General features: G+C 40.5%; 1 protein-coding gene across 4 annotated transcripts in view; it reads left to right on the top strand.

Moving 5' to 3' along the window:
- The window catches only part of PRKD1 (protein kinase D1), a 276582-nt gene that overhangs the window by 248716 nt on the left and 4549 nt on the right, over nt 1–23317 (top strand). For all 4 annotated transcript variants that reach the window (XM_019551745.1, XM_019551743.1, XM_019551744.1 and 1 more), the window contains 4 exons: nt 1016–1177; nt 2742–2840; nt 5219–5486; nt 23179–23264. In XM_019551745.1, coding sequence (XP_019407290.1) covers nt 1016–1177; nt 2742–2840; nt 5219–5486; nt 23179–23264 — 615 coding nt within the window. The remainder of the gene's footprint in view (nt 1–1015; nt 1178–2741; nt 2841–5218; nt 5487–23178; nt 23265–23317) is intronic.

Genomic DNA, 23317 nt, shown 5'->3' with positions numbered 1-23317 from the left:
CAGATGTTCCCCCAGATCCTGGTGGTCACCCCTGATAAACTTATAGGTGGCCATCAGATCACCCCTGAGCCTGCGCTTTTCCAGGCTAAAGGGCCCCATAGCTCTCAGCCTGTTGTCGTAAGGTCTGTTTTCTTGTCCTTTCTGGCACACACTGTCATCAGTGAAATCTTCCCAACTTCCAGGAACAAAACTAGAAATTTTGTTGCTTTGCTTTTGTTTTTTAGTTTCAGACTTCTTTACTGAGGTAGCCTTTCTTAGAACAAATAAGGCTGTTGTAACATTGGTCTACACATTAGATAGCCCAGAGGACACTGTGTGTACTCCTTTTGGTAGACCATTACATTATCATTAAAATGAGCAAGTGCAAACCTTTTCACAGGAATACTATGTAATATGTGTTCAGAGCCCACAGCAAGGGAGCCCTGTTCTTGATTGACTTTACAGTACCAGAAAATGGTCTTAGACATCATGCATTCTGTCAGGCTACTAGAGAAAGTAATCTGTATTTTAGAGGGCAGCAATTAAATCCTAATGGTGGAAAAACCTGGGTTTAAAGTTTTTATATTTGAGTGAAGAAAAATAGTAGGCCTTGAAAATATGCCTAGGGTATGTCTGTTTACTTGTATAGTTTTAGTTTAGTACAGAATATTATGCAATATCTATTGTGCTTTAAAATATTTTTCTTTAACTCTTGTTGTATTGTATTAAGACAACTTTTCTCTGTGATTTTAACCCATGAACAAAGAAGAAAATGTCATGATTGTTGAACAGATTTTAAATTCACCCAGCCTGGCATTGCTACCATTTCTGTTACCCTACATAGAAAACAGCTTCTGAAAGTTTTTATGTCTAGTTCCCCAGACCAAACAAGCTCTATATTAGTCTCATAAGCTTAGAGTGATGGCCAGTCTGCCTGGGGTCTCAGCACCCACTTGACAGCTGTAGAGTGATAAAGCCCAGTAATCAGTACTGGAAAAAACTCATTTGATTCAAGTGCTATATTTATCTTCAATAGAACCTGCATCACCCTGGGGTTGTAAATCTGGAGTGTATGTTTGAGACACCGGAAAGAGTGTTTGTTGTTATGGAAAAGCTCCATGGAGACATGCTCGAGATGATCTTGTCAAGTGAAAAAGGCAGGTTGCCAGAGGGAATAACAAAGTTTTTAATTACTCAGGTAAGAAACCAATTACAGACCTAGAAAGATGCTTAGTCTCCAGTATTACTGATGTTTGTTGTGTTTTTTCCTTAGTCATAACTTACACTTCCAATTTTTTAATCCTAAATTATAATATTTATGTTTTCATAAGCACTATTTGTGGTGCATGCATCCATTAAGGAGAATCAGATATTTGTATGTGTGCATGGCTTCAGGATAGGAGGCCTTTCCCTGCCTAGTTAGAAAGAAAACACAAAAAAGAGATGAAAGGCACTCTATGTGGAGAGAAACATCTGGCAGCCTGGTGAGGATCTCCATGCTATGGGTAATTCACATAGGTATAGAATCAGAATCTTTTTAGATTCTCCCACATTTAACTGAAATGTATTTTGCTTTCATAAAGCATGGGGGACGGGGGAGGAATAAACATAAGTGTCACACATTGTGTTGAAGTTAATTTACATCGCTTACTTTTATGTGCCTGCTTGTGATGAGGCTGTTTTAATGCATAGTTTTTATATGTAGTTGTCCTATTTTATTTTTTTCCCTCCCATTAGTCATAGTGTAGAGATTATAAGAGTTTGTGTTGCTCTGATAATGTTGTGGGACCCAAATAAAAAGTAGGCCGTGTCATGTGCTACATCATGACAACAATAACCAATAATACCCTAATCATTACTCTTGCTGTTTTCCCCCTAATTACACCCATAATCCTAGTGTAAACTTGACTAGCTGGTAGCCTCAAATTACAACATCCCAATAAATGTTATGGAACGGAGAAAGGGATGAGATTATAATGACAGGAATAATACAACTGGAAAAGCTCATTATTAGAGTGCTTTCCACTGTTGAATTATCTTGGCCATTGTCTGTTCAACCTTACCACTCCTGTACCTCAGCTTCTCCTTTCTTGGTCAGATGCAAAGTTTGGGAATATTAAGGGTACAAAATCCAATTATACTGCATCTGAGAGCAGGGGCAAAGTGTTGCTAGTATTATTGGTGGATCAAGTGTGGATTTGCATATGAAATACATATGAGATTTATTCCAATACATATATGTTCTCTCCACAAGCTTAAATTTCCAGAAAGGTTTCTATGTTTTTCTGTGACTTTTGAACACAGATTTCAAGCTGAAGGGGATTTTACAAATCAGTTTATGAAATATTTTTGGAGTCCCGAAATTTCAGAATATGAAAAAATAGATTGCTAGAAAGAAAGAAATGAATTTTGGGCAAAATTGTGAATTTTGTATCCATGTTGAATGGAAACTATTTGGGTTGGGAGGTGTCTTATTTCATGTTGTAATGCTTTTAGGAAATTTTCTGACACATATATTTACAATATTGTAGATAATCTGGCTATTACTTACCATACCTATTAAAATAGATGTTTTTATCTCTGCCTTTTCAGGTTTATTCAAAAGAAAAAAAAATTGGAACTAACTGATGATCCTCTATTTATTGCCATCCATATTGCAGCCAGAAATATAAAAGAATTAAACCCCCCTCCCACCAAAAAACCAATAAAATCCCCAGGGTATAGTATTCTAACTAAATTGTTTGTTTTTTCTTCCTTCATAGATCCTTGTTGCTTTGAGGCATCTTCACTTTAAAAATATTGTTCATTGTGACCTCAAACCAGAAAATGTATTACTGGCATCTGCTGATCCTTTCCCACAGGCAAGTAGAAAATCTATTCTTCACATACGTATTGACATACAGTAAACATCTGAATTAGGAAGTATTAACTAAGATTAGCTTTATGGACTAGGATTTTCAAAAGTTGGTAATGATTCTGTATATTTTTAAAGGAAGCATACTTTTGTAATTTTGAATACTTTTACGTTTTAAGGGAAACCCCAAATCACTTGATACTGGTACTTTTGAAAATCTACTCATACATGATTGGAAAACTAACCTAATTTCTCCAGCACTATAGGATCATATTTTCAAAAGTCAAACATACAAGTGCATATATATATATATATATATATATATACACAAGTGGGCAGCTAATTTGCCCATAATTGCAATACAAGTTAGATGTTTTATGTGCACATAAAGAGTTTTAACAATGCTACTTGTACAGTTGCCAACACAGCCACAGTAATCTTTGGAAGCCACAGTAAGCCACCCTATCTTCAAAAAGGTCTATAATTAGGTCTATGACTGTGAAGAATATGGAATGTCTCTCATATTTTCATGTCTGTTTACCTGGGTTGGGTGGTTACTATTGCTGGCTAAATAGTATGTACAGGATCCAAGTCTCTGCTTGCCACTATTTGTGCAGGAAATGGAGGTCATAATTACTTCTACATATGTGGAATTGGGAATCTTGGCAGTGTAGGTTGTGAAGAAGAAAGAGTGAGGCCACTTTAAATGTTACAATCTGGAGGTTTAAACAAGCAATTAAGAGCTGAGCCTGTGACAAGGTAGGGAGATGTGGGGGACTGCAGAGTAGCTGGGTATAAGTATTCTCTAGGGCTAGGACAGACATTACACATAAACCAGTTTAAGTGATGTGGTTTAAACCTATAACAGAACACAAGTTCAGTGCACATAAACCAGGTTCAAAATGGCTGAAACTGGTTTATGATAAACCTGGTTGAATGTAGTATCACACTTAACTGATTTGGGTCAAACTAGTGCTGTGGGAGGTCTGTCCTGGACCCCTTCCTGGTTTAAGTTAAACCAGAGTCCCCCAGCATCCCAGATATTTTGCAGTCCTGGGCTGGGCTGTCTGCTTCAGAGAACAGACTAACCCCACCCCTATCCTCCCTAGCCAGACCTTTGGAGCATATTACAGGCACAGCAGGGTCTGCCTGGCTTCCCCCTGCCACATGCCACTCACTGCTCAAGCAGGGATCCCCTCCTCCCTCCATCCTATCTTCCACAGCACAAACCCCAGGCATGTGGTATGCTAGCTAATAGTGAGACGTGTGTGGGTGTGTCCAGTTTCACTGGGACAGGCAGACAGAACAGTGTCCACTTAGGGCTTTTTGGAGTTATCAACAGGTTGGCTGATAATGTCCCTCCTTCCTTCCTTGGAAAAAAATCATTTAAAAAGAGCTTGAACTAATGAGAGACACTTTTGTTTTGTTAATGTGGGCTAATAAACACTGTGTTATCAGCCCCCTGCTGGTTTTATCAGTCCCTTGCTGGGTTGCAGCCCTGTCAGTTTTGCAGACAGTATGAAGAAGTGGGGAGGAAGAGATTGAAAATCTCAGCATCATCTTGCCTCAGGGTGGTAGCTAGGGACTAAGCAACACTCCTGCCCTTTGAGCAGCAAGTGGAGAAAAGCCTGAGATGGTCCAGGCCAGGATGGGGGTTTACACCCCTCCCTAATCAGAGCATCCTGCCAGGGCCTGGCCATGCCCCCATCATCTCAGCACTGTGGAAGGGAAGGAAGGGTTCACTCTAGCACCCCTCAGCTTCTAGCCTGAGCCACTGCAAGCATGTGCCTGTATTTCTTCAGTCCAGAGGGGATGTCTGCACAGTTGCAAACTGGTTCAACCTTGGCAAGTTAGACTAACCTGCAAAGATTGAATCAATTCAGACTTTGGCTTTTTGAATGTCTATCCCTAGCCCAGAAGAATAGGCTGGGAGGGTTAAACAGCTCTACTTATGCTAGATTTAGGTATCTGTCAGGTGGCTAAGACAGCAGGAATTTAGCAGTTCATTATTTTAACCCTTTTCTCTGTGTTGCTAAATTCCTATGAATGGATGAATAGTACTTTGTTTTGAGCAAGCTGACTGGTGTTACCATGTTTACCAGGGTCACAATTCCTTGAGAAGCAAGGACCAGGCCCAGTCAAATCAACCAAAAACACAGTTGGTGAACAGTGAGTGCCATAGCCTAGAGATCTAGTCTAATGTGGGATTATGCCCTGTTTAAAGTGCAAGTGTAGGCTTGTCACGTCAAATAAGTTTCCGTGGACAGGTAGAAAGAGTAATGATATACCTCCCCCTGTATCATAACAAAAATATTTGAACAGACAGAAGGAAAAAATACAATAAAAGGATCTTTCTATTTTATTGTACCACTTTATTCCAAACAGGTTAAACTTTGTGACTTTGGCTTTGCCCGAATCATTGGAGAGAAGTCATTTAGACGGTCAGTTGTAGGCACCCCAGCCTACCTAGCTCCAGAAGTGCTGAGAAACAAAGGCTATAATAGGTCTCTGGATATGTGGTCTGTCGGTGTCATAATTTATGTGAGCTTAAGTGGTACATTTCCATTCAATGAAGATGAAGACATCCATGACCAAATCCAGAATGCTGCTTTCATGTATCCACCTAATCCCTGGAAGGAAATTTCTCATGAAGGTAACATCTGATTTTTGTCTTATCTCCCAACTAATGAAGTATAACTGTAGTGCCTTATATTGTGTTTTTCTCTACATGACAAGTGATAAAAATGGTTTTAAAATTACAAATCAAAATGTCACCACAAGTGTGTTAATCCATTTATTACCAAATATTCCTTTCTACCACTGGATCCATTGTTTAAATTACAGTAAAATTTTGTGTTCTCAGCTGACAACAGGTAACAAGAAAATCATGAATATCTGACCATCTCTGCAGGGGAAAGTTAATAACAAGGTAACATGTAGAGCAAAATTCCCTTTATACACTACAAGAATGCCCTGAAAAGGCTATAGTTCAGAGATATCCATAATTACTGTGCATAGTACAAATGTTAGCAATAGAAATGTTCACCACATTGACTCCAAACATAACTGAATACAGAACTTGGTTTAGTGATCACATTTCTCAGCTTTGCTATTCTGTAAAAAGTACATAGACCTTTACAAGTGTTTCATTGTTATTTACTAGTATTGGTTAGGTTGTTTTCCATTCTCAGGGTGTCAATCAATGCTTCCCACATATCTTAATCCCATGCCATGTCCAGTGTCCACTTTTTGCTGCATTATAGTGACCTCTTTCCTTAACTTCTGTTTCCATTACAAGCCATTCTCTTTTAACTGGGTACAGTACATTCCAACTAGAATCCACTCCAAGGGCCAGCTGCCACTGTAACCAGGCCTGGATTCTGCTTTCTGCCTAGAACTGGAGATTGCTGTGGGCTTTTCCTAGGAATTGATCAAAGGCTGCTGTGTCCCCCAGATGCTGTCCTTTACCTCTTCTTTCACCCATGTATTTACAACCATTTTAACTTGGCAACTGTGAAACATAAATAGGTTGCAGAGACAGATCTCCTCTGTGTCCTGCCTTCCTTTGGAGGTAGCAAAAGTGCACATTTAAACTGTCTTTTTGCTGTTGTTTTATTCAGGACATGTGTGTGAAAAGAACAGAAGAGGGAGAGGAAGAAGATGTGTGGCGGGGGAAGTGGAGGTAGGAAAGAGAGAGTTGGTTTAGCAAGTAACCATGTGTCTGAAGAGCAACAGCACTGGTTAGCAGTTTCAAAGAATACCAATATATGTAAAAGAATCAACATGAATATCTTTGAATGTCTCAGAGGGTGATCAGTCTGGTTATGGAAGTGACTAGCTTAGTGAAGTCCTTAAATTATATCTAGCAAACAGGCCAGACTGAAAACTAGCAAACTTTTATCACAACGTTTTTGCATATAGTCAAGTTTCATTTTCCATCTTTTCTATGACCCTTCTCATCAGCACAGAGGCAGAAAAGGATCTTGGAGTCATTACTGACTCCAAGATGAACATGTGCCGACAATGTGGGGACATGGTCAAGAAGGCTAACCACACCTTGTCATGCATCCACAGATGCATCTCAAGCAGGTCCAAGGAGGTGATCCTCCCCCTCTATGCGACACTGGTCAGGCCGCAGCTGGAGGATTGTGTCCAGTTCTTGGCACCGCGCTTCAGGAGGAATGTGGCCAGCATCAAGAGGGTCCAGAGGAGGGCCACTCGCATGTTCAGGGGGCAGCAAGGCAGGCCCTACAAGGGGAGGCTACAGGACCTGAACCTGTTCAGCCTCCACAAGAGGAGGCTGAGAGGGGATCTGGTGGCCATCTATAAACTGACCAATGAGGGAATCCCTGTTCCCCCTACCACTACTGGGAGTAACAAGGAATAGTGGCCATAAGTTGACTGAAAGTAGATTCAGGCTAGCTTTCACGACGCACTACTTCACAGTCAGGGCGGCTAGGAGCTGGAACCAACTTCCAAAGGAAAGTGGTGCTCATTCCTACCCTGGGGGGTCTTCAAAAGGAGGCTAGATAGACACCTAGCCAGGGTCGTTTGATCCTAGCATCCTTTCCTGCCCGTGGAAGGGGTCAGACTTGATGATCTGCTTAGGTCCCTTCTGACCCTACCAACTATGAAATATTTAGCTTTTTTTCAAGCTTCCTTAATTTGTCAGAGCAAAAAAGCCAACAGAAATAATTGCATACAAATTTATCTATAATTTATAATATACAATAGAATGAAATAAGTAAAATTGTCATTATTCTGGAAAGTGTTCTTATACAGGTTAGAAAAGTACTTTAAATCAGGACTTTGTTTTTATTGCTGACTTGGTCTCTGAGTTGTAAGACAAGTCATTGCTTTGGCTTGTATGTTTAAAATGTTTACAATACAGGAGTGCCTTTATACATAATTAATAGTTTATATAGAACCCTGAAACACTCAAGTGAAAGACGCTATTTAAGTGTATTTATTGTCTGTATCAGTATTACAATAACATCATAAAGTTTGATGAGATCAATTGAAAAACTACTTGAAAATTGCTGCTACTCTAGAAAAATAAATACAGAAACCTGCCACAATCTCCCACAACTTTTGATATTATATATTGTGATTGAATACAAGTGTTGTCCACAATACTTTATCTGGTATTAGAGAGATAAGGAGATAGCAGTCAACACAAAAAGGCAACAGGAAATTGTTTCCCACAGGCCCATACAGTCACAGACAGAAGATCAATTTCTAAATTCATATATTAAGATTCTGGAGAAGCACCTATTGAAAAGCCACCTGCTGGGGTGTTATCTTTGTCCTCTCTAGACACACAGTCTTAATTAGGATAACTTGTTATTTTGCTCCAAAAGCAGCATTTGAGCATCTTATGTGTGTGTGGGGGGGGGGGACCCATTGTTTTAAATTTAATCTTTTAAGATATATTTCTTAAAATCCTTCTTTTTGTGGCTATTTTGGGTTTCTTTCAATGTTTGATTTCTTAATAATAGTAGGGCTGTGCAAAGCTTCAGATCATGATTCAGATTCAGAGATGATTTGGACAATTTAGAGGCTGAATCTACAAATCCAAATCAAATCGCGGGAAGCTTTAGGCTTTCCGAATTGATTCGAAAAAAATTTGGTGATTCAGCCATAGGGTATAATGGGGAATCAATGAAATATATATAACTTTGTTGGTTTAGGGCTGATTTGAATGCAACTTGCAGGGTTGGTAGCCCCTTCTGAGGGCATGAAGCCTGCCAAGTTCAAAGGTGATAAGTGCAGGGGTTTATGGGAAACTGCACCTCAAGCTGCTGACAAGCAAAACTCATATCACATGTGTGTGTTAAGCCATGGTGGGGTAAAAACTGCAGGGCTGGTAGCTCTTGCTCAGGCCACAAAGCCTGCAAAGTTTCAAGGAGACAGGTGCAAGGATGCAGGTGCGCTGCTACATATGCCTTGGAAGCCCAGCGCCAGGAAGGGTGCACCTGAACACACGCACAGTCCCACAAGCACCCATGTCATGAGTTTTGCCTGCCTGCGGCCAGAGGTGCAGGTCACCAGAACCCAGACTGTCCCTGTACCTATCTTCTTTACAGCTGGCAGGCTTTGTGACTGCAGCAGGGACCAGCAGACTTGCAGTTTTCACCCCCCCTGTGCCTTAACACACACATATACACACACACACACACACAGTGTCACCTATGTCATGAGTTTTGCTTGTCAGCAGTTTGAGATGCAGTTTCCCAGAAACCCCTGCACCTATTTCCTTGAAACATGGCAGGCTTCATGCCCTCAGCAGAGGCTACCAGTCCTGCAAGTTTCATGTAAATCAATGTAAAACCAACAAAGGTATAGATATTTCATTGATTCCCCATTATACCCTATGGCTGAATCTTTTCCAAATTGATTTGGCCAAATCCGAATTGGAAAAGTGATTTGAATCTCTGAATTGAATCATCTGAATCTGAATCCAATAGTTGCCTATTCCCACAAGCCTAATAAGTAGGGGAGATGAGCTGAACCAAAACCCACATCTGAGTAGCCCTGAATTTTGAGACAGGAAAATCTGATTTTACCGCAGGTGTATATTTCTCACCTGGCAGTATCTCTTTAAAAAAATCCTATCTAAATTCTATCTTGTGAACTTTAGTAATTTTCAATATATTTTCATACTTTCTGGTTGGGACCAATTCTAGCCTGGTATGTTCTAAAGACTGTTTTATATTTAAATCATAACAAGAATTGATATGATGTAGAAAGTTTTCTGTGCAGTCAGAAAATGCTTACTATGATCTAAATATAGTAGTATCTGACCAGAGCCTTGAACAGGCTTCCAGTCCCAAAGCTAGAACCCAAAAATCAGCTGCATTTGGCCCACAGGCTTGGGGCTGAACACTTCTGACCTACCCCACTGTAGTTTTACTTTATAAAAATGGCTACTATTAATTTTGCACATGCACTTCTTCCAAATTGAGTAGCATCTTATTCTACATCTTATTATGTACTATTTCCAAAAGAAGATGGCAAACAGAGATGACATTCTGCTACATACAACTGTCACCTTAAAATAATAATAAAATGGATGGAGACATCTACATATACTTTAAGAGGGTGACAGTTCATCCACTCTGAAGATAAGATTTATCTGCATTTTATTATAAGATTTACCTGCAAAATATTGGAGATAAGAATTAAGAGCAATAATTACTCAAAACTGTAAGGGAGGTAATGTGTTAACTGCAGGACATAAAGCTGCAACAGGATTCATGAGTCAGAAATGCAGTATCTTGAAGATTTAGTATGTATTTAGTAGATTGAAATAAAACAATGCTATGCTTTCATGGTAAAAGCTCTTTGGCTAAGTATAGACACTCAAAAAGCACAATTTGAATCAATTCAATCTTCTTAGGTTAGTCTAAGCTGTGTAGATTGAACCAATAAGAAATCAAAAGTGAATATCTGTTTACTATCAGAAACGCAGCCCCATGCCTGCAGTGGCCCAGGCCAGAAGCTTGGGGTGTGGGAGGCAGCTAGAGCATGCCTCCCTGCTTGACTACAGCAGACAGTTTGCACCAAGAGTAGCACACCCACCTTGTGAGGGGTATATGTGGGGGAGGTGAAAAGCATCCTGGGATGCTGGGGGACTGTGAGTTAACTTGAATCTGGAAGGGATCTGGGACAAAAAAGTTCAATAAACCAATTAACTAATTTTACTACATTCCATCCAGGTTCATCTTAAATGTGTTTTGGCCATTTTCAAAGCAGTTTTTGTACACTGAACTTCTGTTGTGTTGCAGATTTGAACCAGTTTCCAATCACTTATACCAGTTTGTGTGTAACTTTTGTCTGTAGCCTTTAAGATACGGTATGCCTGTAAGAAAGAACACTGATTAGAGATCAGTTAGGGTAGTGATCCAGCTGAAAGTAAAGATTTACTGTCAGGTTAAATCAAGTTAATTATTTGGAAAATATAAAATTAATACAAATATCTGTATGAACTTGCCTGTAACTTTATGACTTTTGAAACAAACATGTTGCACTGTCTCCACAAACCCAGCATTGTAGCATTGATTTTGTATGCAACATGATCCCAAATGAATGAAAACTGAAGTAGATAAAAAGTAAGTTTAGTGTAGAAGGACTAAAACCATTTTTTATGTTGTAATGTCATTGGACCTTCTTTTAAAACAGCTGTTATCCATTTTGACAACAGGTCACACAGCTACTAATCTAACTTAGAGACCACAAAGTACATGCTTCCCAAGTATCCAAAAAATGTCTAAAATTCATATCTTCACTGGGAGCCAGAAGAGCTCAGTACCCAACATCTCCCTCCTTTCTTCCTTCCATGCTAGTTAATGGGTGCTAAACAGTTGTTAACATGTTAAAAATAACAACTACACCCAAAATGACAGCTATACTCAACATTTCTTGATCCGGGAACTCAGAAGGCAGTTGTCCCTATTTTTGCAGGACCAAATTTGCCTATGCAGCATCAAATTCATATTGAAGTTTATTATATTTTAGGTTTGCCAAATATAAATGTTCCAATCCTGTGAGAATGTAGCATTTAGATATCTTAAGCTATTTTGGCATTGGGCTTCATAGCTGTTACCTTTTTGCCACCACCAACTATTGCTCATTATGATGTGGAGAGCAGTGGAAACTGAGCGAATGAATGCACTCATGATAACAAAAAGTCTTTTTTCCAAGTATATAGGTAGCAAGAAGAAGTCTCGGGGTAACATTGGACCCCTACGAGGCAGGGCAGGGCACTTGGTGATGGACACGCACGAGAAGGTCAACAAGTTCTTTGCCTCTGTGTTCCTGTCTGCTCACAATGGGGTGCTCTTGGGTGATAGCATAGAGGGGCCCAGGAAAGATGCGAGTCCCCTGACTGTTTGTTCAGACCTAGTTAAGGACTACCTGGAGGGCTTAGATGTGTCCAAGTCAGTAGGCCCAGATGACCTTCATCCATGGGTGGTGAGGGAATTGGCTGGTGTCATTGCGGAGCCATTGGCACGGCGGTTCGAGGACTCCTGGTGCTCGGGCCAAGTCCCTGAGGACTGGAAAAGGGCCAATGTAGTCCCTATTTTCAAGAAGGGGAAGAAGGAAGAGCCTGGCAACTACAGGCCAGTCAGCCTCACTTCTATCCTGGGGAAGGTCTTTGAAAAAAATTATCAAGGACCACATTTGTGAGAGCCCTGCAGGGGAAGTGATGTTGAGGGATAACCAGCATGGGTTCGTGCAGGGCCGATCCTGCCTGACTAACCTGATCTCTTTCTGTGACCAGGTAACAAAGAGATTAGATGGGAAGGAGGAAGTCGATGTCATCTTCTTGGATTTCCAGAAGGCCTTTGACACAGTGTCCCACCCAATTCTGGTGGGCAAGCTGAGGGACTGCAGCACTGATGAATGCACGGTCACTTCGGTGGCAAACTGGCTCCAGGGGCGAACCCAGACGGGGGTGGTGGATGAGTCGATGTCAACCTGGGAGGGTGTGGGCAGCAGAGTCCCCCAGAACTCAGTCCTTGGACTGGTGCTGTTCAACATCTTCATTAGCGACCTGGACAAGGGTGTGGAGAGCACCCTGTTCAAGTTCAGGATGCAGTTCACTACAAGGACAAGTGCAGGGTGCTGCATCTGGGGAGAGGGAACCAGCATTATGGTTATAGGTTAGGGGCTGACCCTCTCAGCAGCACAGAGGCAGAGAGATCTTAGAGTCATGACTGACTCCAGGATGAATGAGTCACCAATGTGATGAAGCAATAGGCAGAACCAACCGCACCCTGTCATACATCAACATGGGCATCACTAACAGGTCCAGAGAGGTCTTGCTTCCCCTCTATGCGGTGCTGGTCAGGCCACAGCTGGAGTCTTGTGTCCAGTTCTGGGCGCTGCACTTCAAGAAGGACATGGAGAACCTGGAGAGGGTCCAGAGGAGGGCCACTTGTATGGTTGAGGGCCTCCGTGGCCATCCCTATGAGGAGGGGCTGAGGGACCTGAATCTCTTCAGTCTCCACAAGAGGAGACTGAAGGGAGATCTTGTGGCTACCTACAACTTTATCAGGGGCCACCAGCAGGGACTCGGGGAAAGTCTGTTCACCAGGGCCCCCCTTGCAATCACCAGGAACAATGACCACAAGCTGAGGGAGGACAGGTTTAGGTTAGATGTTAGGAAGAACTACTTCACTGTAAGGGTGGCCAGAGCCTGGAACAGGCTTCTCAGAGAGGTGGTGCTCTCACCTTCCCTGGAAATCTTCAAGAGGAGACTGGATAGGCACCTGGCTGGGGTCTTATGACCCCTACCACTCCCAGTGCTCCTTCCTGCCCGTGGCAGGGGGTCGGACTAGATGTTCTGTCTAGGTCCCTTCCAACTCATTGATTCTATGTCAATAGAAGGAATTACATTTCATATTAAGGCTTTAGAATATGGACATGATGAAAAATAATTTTCTACTGAAAGGTCTTCTTACCTATTGGATATTAGGGGTGTGCAAAGTGGGCCCTATTTGATTCAGATTCATCCTGAATCAGGGACAGAGATTCAATTAGTAGATTCAGATCATTGTCCCCAATTACATTCAGCTGAATCCGAATCTGAAGATTTGATGCCGATTTGGAGAATCAGCAATTCGGACATGGACACAGCTTTAAAAGTTTTTTCTACATACCTTGAGGTAGCAGATGCAGCTCATGAACACTGCGATGCTGGGGCAGATGGAGCATCCCACAGGAGTACAGGGGAGGAGAGGGTCTCCATGTGCTTGGCAGCAAACGCGGAGGTGGACCAGCAGTACTTCCAGTCCAGTTCCAGGTCTGCTGGGGAGCGTGTGCCCCACCCCCCGCACCTCCCCAGCTCAGTGATCAACTGTGGGGGGACCCCAGGTACCACCCCAAGATCCAGGAGGCACCAGTCAATGATCCGGGGGGGGAGGCTCCCCTTGCATGCTCCGCAGCGGACCCAGAAGTGGGCCAAAAGTGCTTCTGGCCCAGTTCCAGCTCTGCTAGCAAGCATGCTGGGGAGCCCCCTGCAGTCCTGTGGGACACTTATTGTGCTTCAGCATCTCAGCATGCGTGAGTCCCTGCTACCTAGAGGTATGCAGAAAAAATATTTAAAGCTGTGTCTATGTCCAAATAGATTCAGAGGATTTCAACTCAATTCAGAGGGATTAAAGGGTCCTCTGATTCTATTTTGATTCAGAGATTCGTCTACTGAATCAGGCTGAATCAAATCAGGGACCAAAGCTTCACACAGCCCTATTGGATTTATCTAGCAAGAGCTTGGTGATATATAGCAAGTTCACTTTACAAACCTAAATGACAATTTTCCTCAATATACAAGTAGCATTTTTGCACTATTATGTTTTGGGCGCAGTCACCTTTTGTCAGGCTTAGGGAGCAGCAGAAACTCCCTATACCTGACAAAGGGTGACTGTGCCTGAAAGCTTTTTTCTAACTACTCAAATGGTTTAATAAAAAGATACCACATCTACCCAAAGAACCTTGCCAAAAATGAGGTTGGAACTCAGCCCCAGTAGCCGAGTGGTTAGGGTACTCAGGGGACTGAGGTTCTAGGTCCTCCACCTCCCCCCGCCCCCTCCCACAAAGAGGTTTGGGTCTGCGTATTCCTGCAGGGTTTGCTAGCTACGAGGCCATGGATCAGGCTTCTTCTTAAAGCTGAACCACTGGGTTTTTTTTCTTGCTGTGTTAAATACCAGGGGAATCTCGTTGTTTAATTAGGTAAATACAGTATGTAAAATAAGACATGCTTGTGGTTTCTTCTGTAAAAACCAAACTTGGTTCTTCCTTCCATTCCTCAAAAATTAATACCTTGAATTTAGGTGTGATGATTTTCAAGCCATGAGAGGTGCAACAACCCACGATTACAGCCCAGAACTTGCAAGTTTGAGCAGCAAAGTGCTCATGGCACGACCATGTTGGATTCCAACAAAGCTGCAAATTCTGCTTAATACCTTGCCACAAGGACATGAAAAAAACAGGAGAAAGTGCTGAAAAGCATCTAGTAATCTTTGGGGGCATTGTTAATGCATCATGTTCATAAGGGAAGACAGGGATAAGGTCATTCAATATCATGGGTTCATGGAGTTGATTCTGTGTTAGCACCTTTTTAGATCATTCAAGAATAAATTTAAAAGTAGTAGAGCAAATACCATCATTATCATACCCATCTAAGTTGGAAAACTATTGGAGAGGGCACCATCAATCTCACAGTGCTGTATGCTAGATACTGTATTTGAATACTAAGTAATGATTAATTGTAAAATAGCTTTATCCATTGATGTTATAGCCAGTTTTTTCCATAATTTTAATCTGTGTATGGAGTCAACCACCTCTACCCCGCCTCCTGCCCCTTAAATGTGTGAAGGCTATATACAAAAGATTTTGTCTTTTTTACATATTTAGATCCTAAGTAGTGCTGCAACATCAAGAAATGGTCTATTTAGGAATAGCTTTCTCTAGGACCAGGCTGCTCTTCTCCCAAAATATTTTTTAGAAATCCATGCCTTAAAATGAAAAAATAAATATCTCCCTACTTTTGGTAGGAATACACATAAAACTAATGGGTGATATTATCAAGGATCAGTCATCACTTTTTTTTCTTTTAATATTGGGACTATTATATTATCATTTCAGTGCTTTGGGTCAATGCCTTCTATATTATGTTAAATTTTTTCACCAAAGTTAGATACCGCTAGTCAGTTCCTGGAAGTTTTCAGGGGGAAGAAAATCAAAGCTGAGGGCCTTTCCATTTCTGAATAAGGATAAGAACTGCCATTATTGAGTCAGACCATAGGTCCATCTTGCTCATTATCTTGTTTCACGCAGTGCCAAACAGTCAATGCTGAAAGAAAGAATGAACAGGATCTGACCAGGGTTTTTCCTTTATTCTTCTCCTACTTGAAGCCTCCAGAACTTAGAGTATAGGAAGTTTTGATTCAGAGGCTGTACCTCTAACTCCCATGTTCAATAGCTACTGATGCAACTTTCCTCCCAGAATTTGTCCAATTCCTTTTTGAATCTGGTTGAACTGTCAGCTTCCACAACATCTTGTGGCCATGAGTTCCACATTTTAATTACATGCTGTGTGAAAAACTGCTTCCTTTGGTTAGTTTTAAACTTATGACCTACAAGTTTCATTGTATGACCCCTAGCTCCTGAGAGATAGTAAATGATAAATCCCCGTTTACCTTCTCTACACCATTTATCATGCTATCCCTCAAGCATCTCTTTTGAAAACTGAATAGGACTAGTCTCTTTAGTCTCTCCTCATATGGAAGCTCAGATGATCTTGAGATTCAGAGGCGAAATAATGACCTATTTGTAGCTTAACAGATAAAACTTCCTTTAGTGAGAATCCACCATTTTCTTCACCAGCTGACAGCACGTTATTAAACCTTCATAGCATAGCATCCATGTCACCAGCGCCTCTGGAAGATACAACCCTTAAGCCTCAATTAGTCTGTAGGATCACCTTTTAAAGAGTAATCTGGCCACTTGTTCAGGGAATTAATGGTACCACAAAAAGGGAAACCAAGGGGAAAATGTGTAATATTTTTGTGGTTGGTTTCCATCATACTTTGAACTGAATGTGTGTCAAAGTTAGAACCACACTGAGATCTACAACCAGCTCCCATGTGGTTCCTACTCACCGACAATCAGGTGATCCAGGGCTACGCTAGGGCTCAAGTCCCTTGGAGCCAGCTGATGATCAGCTGATTGTTGGCTGTCAGGGGCCACCCTGGGGCCAGTTCAAACTCCAGTACAATGCCAGAACCAGCTGACAATCCTCCAATTACTGGGCACCCAGTGTTTAACTTGCTGTTGCAGGAAGGAGCCCAGGATTCTGATTTGGATCTGATGTACAGTCCCAAAATCATAAGTCCTACCATTCATGTATGGCATGCTAGGAGGTACTATTGTTTGGATTACAGATCAGCTCTTATCGTGCCTTTAAATGAATGTCCATCAGTGGCCTGAGCTATGTTCATTCTCTAGCTTGTCCATTTTTTCCTGGCTGCAAATCTCCTGCTTCCTCTCTCTAACTGCCCAGTGGACCAACTTCAGATGGAGGGTTGGAAAAGCAATTGACTAATGCCTGAATAATGGCCTGCTGGTTTGAACACTAAGCTAGGAAATCAGACAGCAAGTTGAAAACCCCTCTGGGTGAATGTCAACTAGAACTAGAAGGTTTCCCTTCTTGGTAACTGCTCAGGATTCACTCATTTAATACACGAGGTAAAACACAAGAGACTTCTCCTTTGGTGTCTAGCGCACACTAGTTAGGGATTTTTGGTAGGTAGAAAATATTGAGACTTACATGCATTCAGTGTACACACAGAGCTGGATATCTGCCTGGCCAGTACTTAACCTGCTACACAGGCTCAGTAGCCTTGTTGATATTTATGCATCTATGCTGCATGGGTAATAGAATTGCAAATGGTGCATAAGTGCTTTAAAATGCCACTTACATGCCTAAATTGCTTTGCCATGTAAGGGAAAACAGAATTCCGTCTGCTGCATCCTATACTTTTTGACATACCAAGTTTTTTCATTTGTGTACCTCACTTCTTAGTTTGGATCAGTGGATTTTTTATGAAGTACCCATTTTGCCAGTAATTGAGGACATAATTTTTATGTTAAAAATAGAATTAATAAAGCAGTGATTAATAAAAGCAGACTATTTAAAGTGTTGTGTGTCTGTTATAAAAAGGACTGGTGATAAAGAGCAGCAACATGTTTTCTGGGTTTTTAATAGAAATCAAGTTGGAATTAGAAGTACAGAGTTAATGTCTTACCGTCCGATTACACTGAAATTAATTGATTGTTCATGAAGTAGAGAGAATAATGTAGTGTTTGTTGCTCTCTCACTTTTAGTTAATGTTTGGCCCTGCTCTGTAGATGTTCTTCCTAGTATTGCCAAGCAACAGCATACTGATTTGGAAACTGGAATGTAGAGGGTAGCAAAAAAATGTAGGAAAAAGAATAGCATTACAGCTGGAGTAATAACAATCACCAGTTTTCTAAGTGTTTTTCTTCTGAGTCCTACCCTCGCTTGCTTGTAACCCTCTTAATTTTTCACCCTTTTGTTTAAATTTCATTTGTATAGTATCTGATTACAGTGACTTACGGTTTGGAAAATCTTTGACTGAAAACAATTAAGTAATTTAAGCATTCAAAAAAGGGAAAATAGAATTTTCTCATTAAAAAAAATAGTTTAATAGTTTATAGAACAGAAATATTTGGAAAGAAATTGGAGGGAAGCAGTTGTGAGAAAATATGCTTCTGAGTATTCCAGGGAAAAGTGGTGTGATTTTTCTTTTTCATTTTGCACTTTGTAGTACAATTTACATGTTAACATTATTTAGCAGTATTTTGCACAAGTTTACACAATGAGGCCTATTTAAGGACTGCACCATGATCTTGTCTGTCAGTCAAGACTATAACCTAGTTGCCATTCCTGAGTCAACATGCTCTCTTGCATGTTCAGCCACATCCAAATCTTGCCATTTCTTCTTGCAGAACTTCCGTAAAATCTGGCCTTCCCGTTCCAAACCTACAGTTAAAAATTATCAAAGCCACAGTGGCTGAACTACTTCCTGGTTTTCCCCCACTTTATATCCACTCATCAGCTTACTGCAACAATCAATTCCCTGGGTCAACACTTAGGCATCATCTCCTCCCCATCCTTCTTCCCATTTACATCCAACCATTGGCTCCCCCTTCTCCACTACATCACACAGCCCCTTACCTTTATTCATAAGAACTTTCACAGCCTAAAATCCCTTTCCACCTATCTCCTATGGGCTGTGGAGACACTAACTTCTGCCTCTATTCTGGCAATGACTCCAATCTTGATTGCCTATTTGTTACATTTTCTAGCAAACTGCTGTTTTTTTTCTTATATTTTTTTCACTCTCCATTGAGAAAGCTCCTCAGTAAACATCTAGAAACAAGATTTTTTAAGGAGAAACAAAACCATATTCTCTGCAAAATGCCTACAAAAACACTTAATGATTAAATGGTTGAGCTACTGTGATTTCCAGCACGCGTCATTTACTTTTGCTGCCTTGGTTATTTCTACGTCATATTATTCTAAGACCGTAAGCTCTCCAGGTCAGAGATCTGTTCAGTTTTTGCACAGAGCTTAGTATAATGGCCTTGTTGAAACTTCTAGGCCAACAATTCTCAACAAGTTTAGATGCAAGGCACCATATAGAAAATTTCAGCTCTTACTATTTTTCACTATGGAAAATAATAGAGCAGTTCTTCTGTTGCAAAGAACTTATATTTACTGCAACAGGTCACATGATTTTATGAATTACATTTATACACCTACCAGTGCTAACATTGTGTGACATCCTGAACCGCCTCTGAAAGGATCTCATAGCACCTTGGTTGAGAATCATAGTCCTAGGCATTATTGAATACAAATTAAAAGGTAGGTTTAAGAGGGAAAACGGCAACAAAATGCAAAGATCCTGGAAGCCCAGCACATGACTCCCCCTTCCCCACCCCCATCCATCACAACTTTTCCACATCATTGGTAAAAGCCCAAACAGTATGCTTTCAAATTTGACAGCCTAAACACAAGCAACAGGCAAAGCACTAGGCAGGTTTTAGGAAATCACATATTTATTCTATTCATTTGTTTCTTGAAACAGGTCTGACAGTTTCCTCCACTCATAATTTTCTCCATTGCAATGGCCTATCTTCATCTGAAGTTTATCCCAAAATGCTGAGGCTCTAAATCATCATAATATGCCCTTATATGCAGTTCAGTGCTTTCACTTATACAGTAACCCAGTTAACTTAAACTGCGTAGTGGTGATGTAGTTTCTGTGGAATTTAAATTCAACATCCTTCTTTGCTATTTGCTGGCAACTAGTTGTTTGTGTCCTGTCTTAATTTACTTTAAAACTAGTTTCAGGCATCATGCAACAAGCTCTGGGCTTAATTTGGGCTTCCCTAGGGAATTTCACCACCTACTTAATCTACTTGGTTGTACTGCAGAATTGTCACTCAGCTATAACTCAGTTTTAATGGAAAAGAATGTTTTGTATTCAAAAGTGTATCTCATTTTTTCCCCAACTATACAGTAGTCCAAAAAAAAGTGTATCAGCAGAAATTTTTTGCCTCTTACATAATTTGTGGACAACCACAGCTATCATCTAACGCTATCAGAATTTTTTTAGCTGTTTTCTTACGTTGTAATTTGAACCTCCGCAACCATCACATTCACATGGCCTGCAAGGGCTTTTTCTCATTTATCCATAAGTTACAAAAACTAACTTGTAATGAATATTCCCCCAGGTCTCTACTCTTGTGTCTGAGTTTATTTAATCCAGCATAGTCTCATTATCTCAACCCTGTAGGTTCAAGAGCCTGTGTGTGTAACATGCGACATAAGTCATTAGATGATTCTCTGCATGCTTCAATTCTTCTATATGGATTTATTAAAATTTACGAAATTGTCAGATTCCATACATTTTTTAGGCAAAATCTTTTAGGACCATTTTTACCTCCCAATAAGCCAATGTGAAATATTAGCACATGCTTTCCTTTTTGATTAGCTGCTTAATACCTGCCTTCACAATTATGGCATTTTGGCAGAAACCCTGCGGTTTTTTCCATGCATTAAATTTGACCCTGGTGCTCTGGTAGTGGAGAATAGTTTTAAAGTCAGGAATAAACATTGCAGTTGCTTGCAATAATGTATTTACACAGGCCAGTTTCAGCATAATGTTAATAGAAACTCTGTTTCATGCATTAATGAATAAGTCACATGAATGAACATCAAGTACAAGAAGGTCAAATTCATGTTACAGCTCAAAGATATGCATTAGATCCTGCTCCATCAGTAAATATTTAACTTGTCTATACTTACAAGCATTTGTCTCCATAATTATACCAATATCTTGATATATATTATCAATATACTATGTTAGGTACATAAAGAAAGCCATTTAGTCAAGGCACCCCAACATTGTTTTTTGTTCATTCATTTGTCAGTACAGCGTGAAAGAACAAGTTATACTGGGAAAAAAAAAACACTCTGCTAGTATAACTGGGTCTACAGTAGATCTTTTGTGTAGTTTTGTTCATGACAAGGTGGGGAAAAGATCACATCCTTGATCAAGAGACCTGTGCTGGCCAAACTTTCCAGTACATATGAAGCCACATCACAAGTTCTGTTTTACTGGCATCAGGCTGGTCTCTTACAAGGGGCCAGAAATAAGATAAATTAATAGTATTTTGTAGTTTCAGGTTTTATTTCAGTGTTCCAAAACAAACTGTAAGTTAGTGGTAAACTTGCAGTGCTTTCCACAATATTGCAAACATAGTTGTTGTATAAAACCCAAACATTCTGTGCCCTGCAAAAAAAACTTCTCAGGCTTTTACAAATGTTTAAATATCTCAGTTTAACTGGGAATAAATTCACTTCTGATTAAAGAGAGAGTCCAGTCTAGATATGCCTGCAGACCCTCAGACAAAAGTTGACTTTCCTGCTTACTGCATGCACACGTTTTACTCCAGTTCTTCACAACAAAAGAGATGCGGTGTTATCTTAAGCTAATTAAATTCATTTGAGGAAGTTTCCACATGTTTGATAGGCTTTAATTCAATATGCTACTTCATGTGAAAAAAATTTTCTTGCCTTCACTAGGACTGACCTCAATTAATGATGTAATATCCTGTAATAGCCAGGGACTGAACTCCACAACTCAAAGTCTCTTCCAGTTCTGTGCTCCTAAACAAGCACACGTTTCTTGCAAAGCCGCACATTCTCCTGAAATTTAAGACTATATATATTAGAACCTATTGCTTCTATTGCTGGCTAACAGTCATATTCTTGAAAGCTGGAAGAAACTTGCTCATGTATTCTCTCAAGCAAGGGAGACTTGCTAAACCCTGTGTTGCGCTCAGTGGCAGGGAGTATAGTGCTGCAAGTAGTCCACTTTGTTGAAGGAGTGGTTGGAAAAGGAGTATTATAACTTCCTAGCACTTTTTGCTAACCTGCTCCAAAGATACATGCCTTAGCAACCTAGATTCCAGTAACAAGAGCTTCTCCTTAGACCTCGGTTTTTATTTATAATTGTATACAATATGGTGATAAAATTCCATGAGTCATGTCACTGGTCTTTACAGAACTATTAATATGGTGGCCATCCACAGTATTCACCATTTTTTTCCTGAAACAGCATGTTTCTTTCTTCAAGGAGGAAGGAGGAGGGAGAGCACTACTTGCATTAGATGTATCCAGAGCTTTACGCTATTAGGAACAAAACTAAACCCTTCAGACTCTTTACCCCTTCTTTGTGACCCTTTTGGGTGCATTGAAAAAGCCTGATGACTTTATCCCAACTACTTTCAAACTGACTTATTAAATGTATCTTTACTTGTTGCCCATTGGTTGAACCTCTCCCTGAAAGCATCTAAATTTTGCTTCACTTGTGAGCAATCAGTATCATTGGCCTGCTTCAGAAATACATTTTCAAAGATTTTTAAAGCAACTACTTGATAGACATGAGTCAGTGTCCCTAAAACATGAAACACTTGAAAGAGTAGCCAGAGTAGATGCCAAGCCTGGAAGAGTATTAATTTCAGTCCTGATTCAATTGAACTGCATCTCCTTCAACCCATCATCGAGCGTAGATACTTCTTGGCAGCCACCTGAAGTGGGATCCATGCTGACACACAGTGGTTTATCAGAGGAGGTTGTCTTCATGGGGCCTATATTCCCAAGTTTTGTATTTAAGTTTTCAGCTATGAGGTTTGGAATTGCAAGGACATTCAGGGCGGTCTCACCCATGTCACCATTCATGGCCTCACACAAGGGCAAGAGTTGCAAGTTCATGTATCATCCCAAGTAACACTGCTAAATATAAGTGTCTGACATGTATTAGGTCTACACACACCATGGAATCAACATTGATTGTTGCATCTCAAAGAGTTGAAGTTATTGTATGGTAAGTAGGAGTGATATTGTAGACATGATGGCCCAGGAAATTTGAGAAGCATGAATTATTATGGGTGATATCTTCCATTAGCCCAAGTGCATGGCTGGGATAGACTTAAGTTTTCTGACTGGCTTAACAAAAGAAGTTCTTAAGAACAATGTGCTACACTTGAAAGCTTATCTAAGTCTATCCCAGCCATACAGATATTCAGTAAAAGATATTACCCACAAAAATCCTTTGTCTCATGTTTGGTAACTGCTCACTCTTTCCAGTCTCAGTATCTGGTCCTTAATGGGGGGAAAGGAAAATGAATCATGCAGAGCTTGAAACAAGTATATTCAGCTGATGTGTTCGGATATTACTTCTTTTCAGCGATTGATCTCATAAATAATTTGCTGCAAGTGAAAATGAGAAAACGCTACAGTGTGGACAAAACATTAAGCCACCCATGGTTGCAGGTAACACTATCAATTTCATGCTTTCTCCTTTCTACATGTATATGTATACACAC

The sequence above is a fragment of the Crocodylus porosus genome, unplaced genomic scaffold (assembly GCF_001723895.1).
Source record: "Crocodylus porosus isolate Cpor-Errol unplaced genomic scaffold, CroPor_comp1, whole genome shotgun sequence".
NCBI classification, from domain to species: domain Eukaryota; kingdom Metazoa; phylum Chordata; order Crocodylia; family Crocodylidae; genus Crocodylus; species Crocodylus porosus.
The sequence above is the reverse complement of the archived record's forward strand: the minus strand, read 5'-3'. Positions and strand labels throughout refer to the sequence as shown.